This window comes from Amia ocellicauda, chromosome 16 (genome assembly GCF_036373705.1).
Source record: "Amia ocellicauda isolate fAmiCal2 chromosome 16, fAmiCal2.hap1, whole genome shotgun sequence".
Classification (NCBI taxonomy): domain Eukaryota; kingdom Metazoa; phylum Chordata; class Actinopteri; order Amiiformes; family Amiidae; genus Amia; species Amia ocellicauda.
The window spans coordinates 5692952-5708702 of record NC_089865.1 but is presented as its reverse complement, the minus strand read 5'-3'; the positions used below and the strand labels follow the sequence as shown (position 1 = coordinate 5708702).

At 40.7% G+C, this 15751-nt stretch overlaps 1 protein-coding gene across 1 annotated transcript in view; it reads left to right on the top strand.

Moving 5' to 3' along the window:
* Window positions 1-15751, top strand: part of gli2a (GLI family zinc finger 2a) — a 91538-nt gene that overhangs the window by 61725 nt on the left and 14062 nt on the right. Inside the window, exons 4-8 of the mRNA XM_066687612.1 lie at window positions 3638-3840; window positions 5906-6085; window positions 13422-13623; window positions 13927-14137; window positions 14836-14946. Of these exons, the coding sequence (XP_066543709.1) occupies window positions 3638-3840; window positions 5906-6085; window positions 13422-13623; window positions 13927-14137; window positions 14836-14946 (907 nt within the window). The remainder of the gene's footprint in view (window positions 1-3637; window positions 3841-5905; window positions 6086-13421; window positions 13624-13926; window positions 14138-14835; window positions 14947-15751) is intronic.

The window sequence follows — 15751 nt, the reverse complement described above, 5'->3', positions numbered from 1 at the left end:
GTGAAAATACTTTATTATGTATTAAGACATTTGTTGATGAAGCATTTTAAGAGTTGGGGGGATTTTAAATACATTTATTTGCCAGAATGTGTTATTATACATTCAGTTCACTTATGGGAAATGTATATACATCAGTTATATGATTTTAAAATTATGAACAATTGCTCTGTCAGTAGTGAAATTTGAGTGTGGTTAGAAAAATAGTACTTTCCTGAATAACAATACAACTTTTGTCTCAGTTAAAAATAGCCAAGAGGTATTTTTAAAACATGACAATGCCAAAAAAAGGATTTTAATGTTGCCAAATCTACTACTTAGTCTGCCAGCCTCACATTTCTGACAGCACACCGTCATGTCCAATCGCAGAGACTGGTCTGGCTTGCCAGTTCTGAAAGTCTGAGAAAACTAACAGCGCCGTGATTATAATTAGATGATACACAAAGCTCCTGCTACTTTTACTGAATGGGTGCCTACAGCACACAGATAATAATCATATTGAGTTACTAGCATGCTAAAACGAGAAGAGGCCCTTTCCCAACACGACAGCAGAGGTAAGGCTGAACGATTTCATATTCACTCTGGGCTGAACAGGAGGAATTTTATTCTGGCTGTAATGTATAGCATTCATAATGTTAGCTAATACTGTAACTCACTGCACTGACAGATCTTTGAACATTGACAATTACATTATTTAAAGTTTTGCTTCTGGGCAGATTTTATTCATGCACACATTTGTATTATAACTATGCTGCAGTCTGCGTCAAAACTAGTTTTTTATCTGTGAACATTGAAGAGCTCATGTGAGATTTAAATCACATTCAGCTCCTTATATCATCAAGAAAAGTGGCTTCACATAGAGCAAATTTAGCACATACATGCATAATTCCCTCCTTTTTCAATGCTATGGATGTACCACCACCTGTTTTGTGCAATAGTGTTCATTGTATGTAACCATATCATTATAACTTCACTTTACATTGCAATTCACTATGTGTCTCTTTGTGCCATAAGAGTTGCAGTAAAAACATGTTATATTCAGAAATGAATTCCCACTGTTATCCCACAAGGACCCGTGGCGTTATTAAGGGAAAGCAGACAAGAGGGAAAGAAAGGACGCAAGAGATGCATCCATCTGCTTAACTGTTACTGTTTTAACACACTTTTTATACACCTTGACCTCAGATACTGTGCCAAACATTTTGTAATAGACTCAGCGGTGCTACGGCCGACTTGCCTGTGCAAAAACCGAAAAGAATAATACAACAAAGGAATAAAAGGAAGAGCGGAGGTGTTCACGCCGGAAAGCGCGATGGGTACAGCCCTGTGCACAGACGTCTACCTCGTTTCATTCAGGCCTCTCGCTCAGCCACTGTGAGCGGTTCGCAGTGGCTGCTGCATGCGGAAGGCTGTCAGACATGAAAGAGGACATCGCTGGAGGGGGAGGGGGAAACCCTACTGCACTAACAATTTTAGCAATAAATAATTCAGACAGATAAGAGCATTATGTTGCCTTTGCAAAATCATGGAGATATTCGTGATAGACACAATCGCGTATACAACCCTCTTTCTTTATCGAGGAGAAAGCGCTGGGTGCCGTGTATGGGCAGTCTGTTTCTTCTCAGCGATAAACAGAGATTTCTTTATGGCCATCCATTTCCAGGTCTGATGGCAGAAAATTGGCCCTCTAACAAGGCTGGTAGTCTGCAGCAGTTTACTGGAAACTTAGCAGCGTTTGGGTCAAGGACTGACTGGCCTCTGGACAGCTTTTTAGATAAATGAGAAATTCAGGTTGATCGGGCTCTTCTGGATCAAACCAGCTTTTGAAACCCGGGGTTCGTAATCGGCTAGGCATCATTGAATAACGTCATGTAAATCTCTCAAGTCCATGATTAAAATATGAGACGTAAACAATTAAAATATAAATGCAGATTAATGTAGAGAAAAGCAAGGAATGAACAGCAGCGTGAAGTGGTTTCTTTGTGATGTCTGCACTCTCTTGCATCTTAGCAGCCATGGCTAATGGTTTAAGTTCCTTGTGTTGGAAGTCACTGGGAAAGATGAATCACTAATTAGCCTAAGGTTTCCTGCTGGGTTTCTTTGTACAGTGTGGGAGACAATTTTCATCTGCAACTCCAGGTAGTACAAATCCCACAGAGCAGGAGAAAAAACTATGGTATGAATATATAAATATAAATATGACACTGTAGAATAGGGATTTTTTTTTACTGAACTTTTTATTGATAATGTTTTAGAAACCAAATATCTGATTGTTGATACTGTAAAGTTTCTTTCCCAGCAAGAATGTTTTTGTCTTTATCACAATAGACATTTCCTCTTTTCATATGTATATTTTAAACTGCAAGACACCAAGACTTTGACTGCAGTGGCCTGGCTGTCTTTTGTGTTATCCGGTCAAACTTGCACAAGAATGCAGGGCTCTGTTCACTCGGGGTTCCTGTAGCTGTGCTGTAGTGCTTTTTAAACACGCCTGTTAGAGTTCAGATCCTGAGCTCTCTCATCTTAGTTGGAAGAATGTAAACCTCTGATCTCCTTGAAGCTGTATATCTTTCTCCGGAGCATTCCCACCGGCTTGTCATGCTTGTGCTGGGAAGCTCCTCTCAGCTCTGTATTAGATGTGACATTAGATACACAGCACACATCTTCAAAGGCTATTGGCAGGGTGTTCTGAGTGCGTACTGCAGGGCTAAAAGCAATTGAGTGTGTCACATGCTTTCAGAAGGTATTTGCCTTCTGCGTGTGTGAACTGCAGGAAAGGCAGGCCAGTTACCTACCAAAAGACGAAACATTTTATCCCAAAAATACAGAATGTGAAATTTATGAGATCCTGTTACAGTATCTCCCTGACAAAACAGAAAGCTGGTAAGGTGGCAAGTCCTGTCTTCTGGGTATACATTTCTTACACTTTGAGCAAGAGACACTTAGCATACGTGATCTGTTTTGTTACCGAATATAAAATTACAGAGATCTGATCCATAAATAAGTATGGCACGTCTGTTAAGTCCCAGTGTGCCTACATTGCTGTGAAAGTAGTCATCACGGCACGGTGCGGCAATGGGAGATGCTGGTTTACCGAGAGGATGTGCAGAGATAATGATCTGAGAAAGCAGAGCCCGGACCGGGGAGGATAGCTTTAGTCATAGCCGATACTGTTCTCCAGCCCTGATAAAACCAGCATCTACGATGACTGACTGTACTTGTGTGATTCATGGCTCTCCTAAACATTTCTCCTTTGAAGGGATACGCATGCCTTGAAAACATGCCAAAAGCAGGCAAACAGACCTGACCAGACCTGAGGTCTCCCACAGTTATATGACACTGTCTGCATTCTCACCATGTTTGCTTTGCTTAAATGCGAAATGTGAAATCTGGGGGAAGTTAGAACGGGGCACATGCAACGGTATACGGGCTGTTCTCTCTGTATGGCACAGTGAGGGTTACATGTCATAATGTCTCAATATTACACCCCTCAGAAGGAGCCTGCTGTCAATGTGTAACTAGTTCAAGTATAATGGCAAAATATTTGATCTATTCTGCATTAATCTTTAATCTATACAGAAAGATGTACATAAATTGATGCATAGTTAATTTTCCTGTTCTCTCTCTCTCTCTCTCTCAGCCCTCCTGGATTAGCCGGTAGTCCGGTCATCTCCGACATTTCCCTGATCCGTCTGTCGCCCCATCCGGCAGGCACGGGGGAGTCGCCCTTTAACCCCCCGCACCCCTACGTCAACCCCCACATGGAGCACTACCTGCGCTCCATGCACAGCAGCCCCACCCTGTCCATGATCGCCGCCAACCGGGGCCTGAGTCCCGCAGAGGGTGAGTACCTTTTGGCACACAGCTGGCTTCAGTCTCCGACGCTTAAGTGCAAGCAGAGCTCAAAACTGGTGTGATTAATAACGGGTCACAGAAGTCCTTGTAACCGAAATAAAGCATGTTGAAGAAGGTGCCTTTGCCTACAGCAGAACCTCTTCAGAGTCCCGAGTCTCGAAACAGCCAGGTGTTGAAAGTGAATTATGGAAACTGAAGCGCTGCGAGTCGTTGTCATGGTCAATGGCCTTGTTGAGATTCGGTCTTTTCTACGATCACAAAAGGTGTCTGAAATTTCATCAGGCAATAATGATCTCGACAGCATTCAGTGTATAAACAGAGCCCGTCCTATTGAAATGAGCAGGCTCAATATTTTCCCCTGGTATAAATGTCAGCCCTCTGTGTGAGTGTCTGCCTTGGGCCTTGCAATGTGACAAGACACTTTTGTGCTTATAGTTTCCTTTTGTGCCTGGTATTGGCACTTGCATTTGACCTCAATGTCTAGGCTCCTCATTTAAAAATGGCAGGGAACTATACATACTGTATACATAATGTGTATACAATGTGTTTGAAAAGCATATTTTGCAAGAACAGATACTGCATGTTTGAATAGTCTTTGTTATGATTCTCCTTTGGAACACATGACAATGAATTGTGTAAAACAGGCGAATCATTCTCAGATTTACTTAGATGTTCTGGAATCTCCTAAATCAAAGCTATATTTCAAAAACAGGTTGAGACGAAGCGCCAAAATGGGAAATAAATAATCTCGCACCGTCTGTCAACAGCAATGTGTCTGGGCTTTTAAAGTTAAATAAGCAATGCAGACTAGATCTCACCAGTGATAAAGTGGCAGAGGAGAGAAAAAATGAGTTTGTTTGAGCTTGAGTAAATGCAAATAGGTATAAACTACAAACAGTTTTTGTAACTCGGATTTAGTTAAAGATAACGCCTGGTAAATCTTCTCCAAATTAATGAAAGGATACTTTGAAATTCACGCAGTCAGTATTTCAGTATTGTTTACACATGCTGTATGCAAGGGAAAGGATATCTATCAAATATAATTGAAATTGTTTTAGTATTAGGAGCTTCTGGTTGCTTTCAGTACATTTCGTGCCCCTGACTTGCCATTGCAATCACTGTATGAGTAAGTTATTCAAATGGTTTTTAAAAGCTTTGGCAAACCCAACCATGAATGTGTATGGCACTGAATTTCTTTATCATATTACTAAAAAGTGACATAGTGCAAGATGTGTTAAATGTACATCACAAATATCCATAGAGTAAGACAAGTATACTACAAGCTTATGTCAAAGTCACTTACTGCAATGCGTTGATTTTTAAAGATGCATTTCACTGGATCTAGTTTGGGGGTTATCTGTTACTCATTTGGACCGATAGAAAGTGACTCAGTTTAAGCTGTTATACGATACAGTGGAAGAAATCTGGTTGATGCTAGTACAAACACATGCCTGTTCTCTTTTACAACTCCAACATGTAATTGTTTTTGAAGGATCACTTATGTGGTGAAAGGTGATGGAGGTGGGAAAGATGCATTTCACAGATGCCCAACACTGGCTTTAGCTCCATGCCTTAAACTGAAGGGACGTTTACTAAATGTTTCACAGAAGCACACGCGGACGGGGAAAAGTTTGTGCGCAAGAGTGACTGCTCTTAAACACTGGGCCGTGTAAAACAAATTCATATCAAATTCTTATTGCTTCTGACACTTTTAAAACCAGTTTACTGGGTGCAGATGTTCACACCGTTACATCATTATTACTGTGGGGCTCTGGGTCCCTCCTACTGTGGGCTCTGTTTTCACAGTGGGGGGAAAAAAAAACGATCAGGGGACTTTGTTTATAAATCGGAGGAAATCGAGGAATGTGGAGGCCCCAGCTCGGGCTCTCCTTTGTCCGGAGTAACACACCCTGGCTAGCGTCACTTCGAGTCCATAAGAAATCCCATCTGTGAACTGACGTCAAATCAGTAGCTTTGCAACTGCAGACGTTTAAACTTGTCAGCTTTCCCCGTCATTTATTTGTTTTGTTGCGTTTTGCTTTTTCTCCTGCAGTTACGCATGAACACTTGAAGGAGCGTGGGCTTTTTAGCTTACCCCCTCCGCCTCCTGGAGCCAACCCTGCAGAGTACTACCACCTGATGGCCAGCCATCGCAACCCCTATGGGGATCTCCTCATGCAGACCGGGGCCACGGCTGCTGCCCACCTCCCTGACTACATTAACCCGGTGGACGGTAAGTCACAGTGCCTTCTTGCAGCTCTCAAAGTGAGTGAGTGTGCCACAGAAATGCACGCTGGAGTTGCAGATGAATGGAATATAAAATGTCTCTGATTTCCTCTCTTAAACTACAGTTCGGAGTTTTAAAGCTCATTTTGTGGCATTATTCAAAGTTTTTGCCTTTTCAAATATATATTTTTGTTAACATATTCATGATTGTGGTGTTGTGCAGCTCCACTTCCTGTTGTAATCTTTCGCATTATGCTGAAGCATGTTACAACGGTTTGTTTTGTTTCATAAAGGAAGTGTGTTAGATCTTAGATGTGTCTAAGCTGAATGGAAATAAAATAAACTCAGATCAGTGTTAATGAGATGTTTAGGAAACTTAAAATGCTGTTTGTTTTTGTACCTTTTCAAAATATCTTGAGCTTTATCTGGATGTTTTTGCTGCCTTTGCCAGGAAGCATTGCTCCATAGGATTTACTATAAACAAGACTGCAGCACGTCACACAGAATTGGCATTTCTGCGGTGGCTGTGCCTTTAGGAGAACACTTGTAAACGTAGGGTTTGATCTGTGTTTATTTTTGTTTTTGCTATAAAAGACGGCTCTAATCCTCAACATCCTCTGACATGTTAAAATATGTGTTACTGCTAAAACGAGACACATGTCACAAAGTTTGTTTTGATATAACATTCATATAAACCAGCCAAAAATAAATATTACACAATGTTAGCAACTCAGTCAGGTTCAGAGACAAGACTCGGACGGTGCGACGGGATTTGGCGGAAAACTGTGGTCACATTCAGTTTGTTTCAACCTGAATAATATTGACATTGTTTTAATGAGGGAGCATTTTGCATATATAAGGTTACAGACATATAACTTAAAATATGAATAAAAAAAACTCACTCTGCGAAACATTTTTCACGGTCATAATTTGTTTGTGTTGTTTCAACTGGAACCGTATTTGCATTGAGCCAATATCCTGTTAATGTATCATATTTTAATGTACACAACTGCTGTGGCATTTCAATAGAAACTGCACGATGCCTCCTGAAAACAGCCAAGCCCTCCGCATAATGTCCAATTTACTTCTAACTTTTAATCAGACATTCAGAAATCGAGTTCCCATCCATCATGGGTGATGTGAAGCTCCTCAGAAATGCACCACTGGACTCTTACTAATGTATAATGTCATGACTTGGTTGGAAAAACACATTCAGCTCTCCCACACTTGTTTGCTTAAGTAGCCCCTGTACGGTTTACTTAAACACCCACAGACACTAAACACACTGCCTTTTTCTTTGGGGTTGTTATTTTGTTTTTTTCTTGGTTGGTTTGATGTTGTTTGGCACCTGGATGTTTCAGCAATGGTACTTGAATGTTCTGTAAACGATTTGAAACACAGAAAAGTTATTGAACGAGCTCCACGGCTAATTGCTTTAGAGGAGAAATGAATGAAAGGCTTTATTTAGTATGGTATATGATATATGTGCATCAAGAAGTATTAATATATGTATATGTACGTATAAAAACAATTTACACCCTAATAAATAAACCGACCCAACACTAGTATTTCTTCTCTTGCTCACATGGGTCTCCTGACTAAATGTATGCATTTTATATAACTAAACGTATAAATTAATATTTTTTAAATATCTGATACAGCATGTGATTGAATGCATGTGTGATACAAAACAAACTAATTTGTAAATGGTTACAAACATTTTAGCTTGCATTTGAGTCCAAACAAACTTGTGACTGATGAGGTGCTAGATTCATGGCATGAGCAGAAATCACATAATACACAGGTTTCAGTAGGTTTGTATAAGTACTTAAGAACATAGTCTTCAATTAACAGTTATTTAAACACCATTCTTTTATATTTGTGTGATTTCCAGTTGTCTTTCAGTAGAACGACAGTAAATAATCTCCTGAAGAAGTAGACGTTCTTGTGTTTTGATTTTATTTCACTTTTTAAAATCTTGACTTGCCTTGAGCTAGCTCCAGGCTAATTTTTAAATTCTCCCCATGAAGTACATAATTAACCAGGAAGAATAAACAAAACAAAATGATGCCCATGGCTTAAAACTGTGGCACTCTTTAGAAGTGGTTGACACAAATAATTAGTTTAGCTTACTGTAGATAAACAAGTTTTTATCCATTTTAGAAAAATAACAGAAACGGACCTGCACGAGTCAACCATGGTGTACTGAAATGTTCTAGAGCAGGCTGAAGCCATTTTGTTCATCCTTCGGTGTAAATGAATCCTCATCACTCACGGTATAAAACTAATTCTGCCAAACAGACATGGCATTGCAAGGAGGAAAGAATCTCGAACTGTTCCTAAAACTAGAATAATACATGTTTCTTGATATCAATAGATCCAGTGTCTTTTGCTGCTCCTTGAAATCAATTGAAGGTCCTGTCAGTCATTTATACATAAGCAAATGCCAGGAGCAGTTCCAGGAATATAGATTTGAATTAAATAAACAAATAAGTAATAAATAATCTGACTTTTACTGGGTCGAAGCTCATTCCACAGCCAGGAGAGGATGCTCATTCAACTTCCCTGAAGAAAAAGCAGGGGCTATGATACAGTGTTGTCCAGACACCGCAACATTTACATAAGCCTTTTCACAGCTTTTTTTTTTCCACCCCTCAAATCAGACTAAAATAAGGCTACCTTGTCTTTCATTAAGAAGCTTAAAAGAATGTGAAAAAAAAATCGCTAAATAATCTGCACAGTGGAGCCTGTGGGAAAACTTCTGGGGTCCCAAGACAATAGCTGGTGCCAGAGAAAATGTCTGCCGTCCAGGCGCTATTGGACATTTGTGCAAGAATAGGGGTTTAAAGAGAGGAGCCCTGTTGCCTGACACATTACACATGCAGCTGGCAGAGGTCTGTCGCTGAGGGCTCGGACTGGATCCAGCATAAGCCCCTTCTAATAAAATTTGCAGTCATGGTATTAGTTAGATTTACCAGGGAAAATAAACATTTCTCTACAGCCGTGTGTTTCTTTTCCCTCTCCTCCCTGGCGGGCGACCAGGCCACAGGGCCGCGAGTGAGAGGGACTCGTGCTGATGATTTGCTTCCTGTGCCGATATTTTAATGGAGCTCGGTGTGAAGAAGTGTCTACGCGCCGGCCATTCGTCCTCATTCGCAGAGACAAGCGGCAGAGGTTTCAACCAGGCTCTCACTCAGGAAGAGGGGCTGGTGGAGATGTAACATCCGCTCCTAAATAATGATATATGGGTTCTGACAAAAGACAAGATTTGGTACTTGTTTAGGTGAAATATTATGTCTGCAGGAGTGCATGTTTGCGTGAATGTGTGTGTATATATACTGTGTATACACACACACATACAAAAACTTAAAAAATTCACACAAGGAAATTGGCACCCCTCCATTTTTCCATTTGAAATTGGACTAGTTAATGAAATCATTACAATTAATAATTTAAAAGTAAACATACATTTTAAATAACGCATACTGATCTATCCCTTTAATAACAATAACAACAACAACAACAACAATAATAAACATAAATAAAGACATTAAAGCATTTATGCCACATTTTTAACAAAGACACACACAGGCCCTGCAGATTTAATCTGCTCCTGTGTGCATGTGTGTCTCTCCTCCGACAAGGGTAACGAAATGAAATGGCCAAATGACTTATCAATCCAAATTTTTTCAACATCTGTTTCTTGGCTCTCATTGGCCCAGAAGATCTAAATTAAAGCCGGCACTAATAAAATGCATATTACTCGCTGTGTGCTTGAATGGTCACAGGCCGGGCTTCTGCGCTGGAAACAAAATGTGCACGTCCTGAGCAGACCAGCAGACAGCCCGCCAATAAACACCTTCCCTGCCACCGGACGACACGCCTGCTTCCACCGGCAAATTAATGGGGGCCAATGGCTGAGCACTCATTGCTGACATAAATCATGGGGGAACCAGGGGAAGAAACGAGTACAAGGCTTTGCTTTCTATTTAGTAATTTATCAAGGGAAGTGGCACATTAATAAACAGATCTCCCCTGAGGTGAGGGAGTAACAGAGATAAATAACACTGCCAATCCTGAATGGCTTCTCCCAGTCACCGAAAGAAAACGATTAAAGGAATGCAAATTTGGGGGAAAATTCAGTCCAAATATTTTTTTTCTAGTACTTCATGGCTTTTTTTATATACCAGTAACTACCTGGTTACATTAAACCCTTCAATTGACACCTCTTTGTGCACTGAATAATAAATGAGACAAATTTATAGTCCTAAGAAAACAATTTCAAGAGAACTGTTTGTTGTTTTCTGCACACTGATATCTGTCACGTCCCTTCAAGGTAATCAACTGTAGAGCTGTAGCCCCAACTCAATCAATGTGCACCTCTGTCGGCATCTGAATACTTATGAGGACCTTAAAATGTAAATACTCATGCGAAATATCATGACAAATCTACAAACTGGCCATAGAGCTAGTCCAACGGTAATGACAATAATACCATGCTCTCGAATGGTCTGGGCTCGTTTTGGTGCCAAGCCTAAATCAGTATGCCCCACAGAGAGGATGGGTTTTGTATCCATTCTGCATGTATAGGCACTACATGGTATTACATAGTTATGGACTTCCGGTAGCAGAGCCTTTGTTTATGGCTCATTATTTCAAGCTCTTCCACATCCTTGCAATCTTCTATCCCCGAGTCGAACGTACAACACCTGTTGAGACCACGGCAGCTGTCGGAGCCAGTTCAGCTGCTGCATGTCAATCGCTGCTCTCAGAGGAAGGGCCTGCCCTGGTTTGGCTGGCCCGAGATTTCAGTGGAAGCCTTCACTCTGAGACTGGTAGCCACCCAGTAGGTACCAGTCGGGACAAACATCTAACAGCACGCTGCTTTTTGCATTTAAGTAAAGCCAATGAGTTCAATAACCAGCAGTCAGTCCAAACGTAGTTCCTCATTTGCCTTTATAAGACCGTTTTTTAATGGACTTCCAGAGACTCATTCTACCACTTGAGTTTCCAATTGAGTTTACCCTGGCTCTGTCAGCAGCATTTTATTTGCAGTCAAAGCTCAGGAGAAGACAGAGGAAAAGAAAGCCTGTTTCTGTTCAGTAGGCTAATTGAATAAAACTCGGCACACACACACACACACACACACACACACACACACACACACAGTTACAACTGCTTTCAAATATTCAAATATAATAAAATGAGCGATAAACCGAAATGAGAATTTATGGCACAGGAGAAGAGAGATTGAACTGCCACTCTCCTAAGTGCTGATGGAGTCTAAATAAGCAATTACTGGGTGTTTAAAGTCAAACCAGGAACAAGCCCCTGCGATGAGGATGCTCATCAAATTCCACAGATCTGCACACATCGCCTTCTGTCCCAGAGAGGGATTTGCACAGAAAGTTTTCATCATTGCGTCTCCTTGCGCCGAAGGTGTCGTGTTTCTCTTCATTAGACGGACAACTGGGGACTTCCCACTTCTGCTCTTAAAAACAAAGCTAAGAAAATTAAGCTATCATATATTCCCCAGGATGAACGCCACCTCGATTCTAAGCGGGTTACTCACGTTTTATGAGTAATTTATTTATTTGGTTACAAAATGTTTATCTCAGCACCGAATCACACAAGTCACAGGGGCCCGTATTCAGGCTGCAGCTCATTCATATATAAATAACAAAAGCTAAACTCGCAAATATGTAAAGACACGTTTATAAGCAGTCAAAGTTCCTCTTGAAAATTCTATACCAAACATTAAGAGATCGGAGGAGCAGTTTCTCATTCCTTTAGGTTACTTGGCAGTATGTATGTACTTCATTTTACAAAGGAATACTCTATAGAGTAATTAGAGGTTAGAGTATTTTTTTTGGTATGGGAGAAATTGTCCTTTAAAAGACATTTGAGTTGGAACATATTGTTGCATGTGTAATACATACACAATTGAATACTGATAAAATAAAACAAGAATGGGAGGTAACCAACTAACAAATGAATAAATAGGTGTAGGCATGTTTTATATATTTTTAAACAGCCCACCATGAAGACTCTTGTTGTATGTTTTGCATTTCTTTCTTTTAATTGAAATTGATTCTGTAAATTACAACCATTTAACCATCTGAAATACAACTGCTGCAATTAGATTTTTATCACGGTAATTACTGCAAATTATTGGGGGCAATTAATTATCCATCGGAAGATCAGAATCTGGGCAAGAACACAGTATGTGAAAGATCTCCGAGATAGTTAACTTAATTGTAAATGTTCCCAGTGAGGAAATCTTTTTCATGCCCAGCTTTAAAAAAAAAAAAAAACACATTCCTAGTTCACACAAATGTTTTTCTCAGGTTTTGAAGCACTATTTCTGAATACCTTTAGGCACTGGTTCAGATTTGTTTTATTTATCAAATATGCTTAATTTGCCATTTAATGGTGGAACTTCTAAATATAATCTGAATAGAGCAGGTGTCATTATCACATTTTCCATTATGGTCGTAATATTTTGTTAGAATGCATTTTTTCCATTTCATATGTTCTGTGAAAAACAGATGTTGAGTATTGCGTCGTTTGGGTTTTCTTTTAGTTGGAATTTAAGTTTGTTAAAGGTAGAGTTAAATGCTCTCTTGTGACAGTAATATGAATTAATGCAGGATTCAGGATAAGTGGGCCATATCTTAAATAAGAGCTTTCTGCGAGCCAAAGATATTAATATGAGCTTAATTTTGGCAACATTCCTATTGAAATTGCCACCTGCAGTATATACTACTGCAAATACACAGGAGATTAGCAGATTTTCCCACACAGTTCTTCTGTCAGCCACAGCTTCATTGGTTTACACCAGTTGTTTACTATATTAGCTTCAAATCAATCTTGAGCAATTATTGATAGGGACATGCTACTTTCAAGGGGTCTGGGTGTCTAACAGACAGCCCATGAGCATCAATCACACAGTCCCAGAGTATTCGACTGGATTTCTGCCTCCAGAAATAGCTTAGCGGGGAGAGGAACTGTGCCGAGTGACAACGCTATAGGCAGTGTCGTTCCTTTCTGTTTTTTTCTGTTGCTGATGTTTGTTTATTTGTTTGGCTAGTTTATCATTATTGACCCGTTGAGAAAACCGGTTGGGCTGCTGAGCTGACATGCGGTGGATCGGAGGCCGAATTCGAGTGTTCGATCTCTGCCAGTGTGACGTTTCTGTTAGAGAATAAAGACGAGATAGATGTCTCTAAAACTAATGAAAGGTACAGTCAGGATCACATAATAATAAAGAGGACTTCATGTGTCACAGAGAAGTTAACGACCTCTTTGCAGCACTGAAGGAATATTCTCCATCTCCTCCACAGTGTCCCGCTTCTCCAGCCCGAGGTTGACTCCTAGGCTCAGCCGGAAGCGAGCTCTCTCCATCTCCCCCCTCTCCGACGCCAGCATTGACCTGCAGACCATGATCAGGACTTCGCCCAACTCTCTGGTGGCCTACATCAACAACTCCAGGAGCAGCTCCACAGCCAGTGGCTCCTATGGGCACCTTTCAGCTGGAGGAATCAGGTAACATACCATGGGGATCATTGGTTACATGAGAAAGACATGCTGATAAGTTTGGAAGTGTGTGTTTCTAGGATTGACCGAAATTCTTAAAATAACCTCTCTGGCTCTTTGATGAGAGTCTTCAGTGTTTTGAGATACAGCAGAGTAACCGTATGTCCATCTTATGAACTGGCTTCTGCATGGATATCAAAGCAGCTGATGTTTATGATCTTACACAAAAACTATATAAATCTATATATTTGAGATGTCTGATGGATTTATTTATTTTTGTCGTTGTTGTTGCCCATCCCTTTCCTCTTTCAGTCCTGCCTTTACCTTTCCTCACCCCATCAATCCCATGGCATACCAACAGATCCTCAACCAGCAGAGGGGTTTGAGCTCTGCCTTCGGGCACACCCCGCCTCTCATCCAGCCCTCGCCAACGTTCGCCACCCGTCAGCACTTGGTTGGCATCCCCTCGCTGCCCACCGCTGCGCACAACAGCAACAACAACAGCAGCGCAGACTCAAACCAGGTACGGCAGCGCAAAAGTGGTTCCATATTGTTAGCTGTACGTAGGCATTTCAAAGAATTTCAAAGCAATGCCATTTTTAATTTTCCGCTCTACTTGAAATACCCTTTTTTCCTATGTATGTCTATTGTGGTCCTCTCTGTTTACAGTGTCAAATGCTTCATCATGGTTTACACAACAGTTTTTCTCTGAAGATAAACTCTTCTAGAATAAGTACAGGCTAAAGCACTTACACACTCATTTCCACCCAACCACATAACCCCTTTCCATCGCGATTTCAATGAGCTCCAGCAAAGTCTACTTGCCATCCCTCGCAGTGATCTGAAACAGATTTTGCTGGTCCGTGTTGCAGTTCTGTGAGCGTTATTGAAACCGTCAGCTAGAGAGTTGAATACCACCCACTGTTCAAGATACAACTCCAGCGTTAGAGAGCATCCTCATTGGCTTCCGAACGTCCAAACACTTGGACAGCCACCATCACGTTAGGATTGAAGCTTGTGGTGTGTTCTTTGACATATTGTATATAACATTTATTATATATTCTGACTACTTCACATACACAGCCTCAACTGTTTAGTCTCTGTGGCGAGTCACTTCTGAAACAGGCATTGTGAGTTCAGAACAGAGCAATTATGCACCATCAAAGCAAAATATTGATGTTGGTCACATTCCAGTTGTTTTTCCCATCTCTTTCTGTCCAGAACGCCAGCGGAGACTCGGCTGTGAGCAGCACCGTCAATCCGATGATCACAAAGAGGTCCAAAGTGAAGACGGAGGGGGAGGGCCTTCAGCCGACCTCTCCCAGCTCTCAGGTAACACAAGCCTTCAGAGAGCACCTCGTCAGCACCTTCTCACCTTGCAGCCGATGGATTATCAGTAGTGGATGTTGCATATCAATGAGTCGATCTTTCCAGAGGGACTGAAATGCTGGAATGCAGTTTTGAGTCACATAGGGGCTGTTCTATTTATTATGCTGTTGAAATCTTAAAAAACGACATTCTAAGTGACCTCTTCAAATATAAGAAAAACCGTGGTCAAAGAATTAAGAGTGAATTAAATGGACCAGTATATCTACATATAATATGTCTGCAAGTTATCTTATTTTACAAACACTAATAATCCGTTTTATTTCATTGTGCAAGTTTCTGTTTGTGTTCTAAAATGCAACCAGCTCTTTTTCATGCGCTCTTTCAAATGTGATTTTATGTTTTTAGGCCCTTTATTGGATTTTATTTTTTCTTCTTTGTACAGAAATGTTTTTTCAAACACTTTTGTTAAACAACCAGCACAAAATCCACAGATCATAAAACAGCGTGGATCTCATTTATCCCTACGTCGTTATCCACGGAGAATCCTTTTCCCCGTCTATGTTTCTTCCTGATCAATGGCACAATATTTGACCCAAGGGAAACATGCAATCCCCTGACCCCCTTTTTTATGAACCACTGAAAGAAAAACTCCTGGTGATAAGAGCTTTGCATTCATTCATTTTTTTCTTCTCCCAACCACTGTAAACCGTGGCGGAGCACTTAATTTTAATGAAATATTGGCCGGTGTTATTGTCATCTGAGGGTTTTTTTTATTCCTTCTTTTGACAAATTCCCTGCTCCTCTCAGA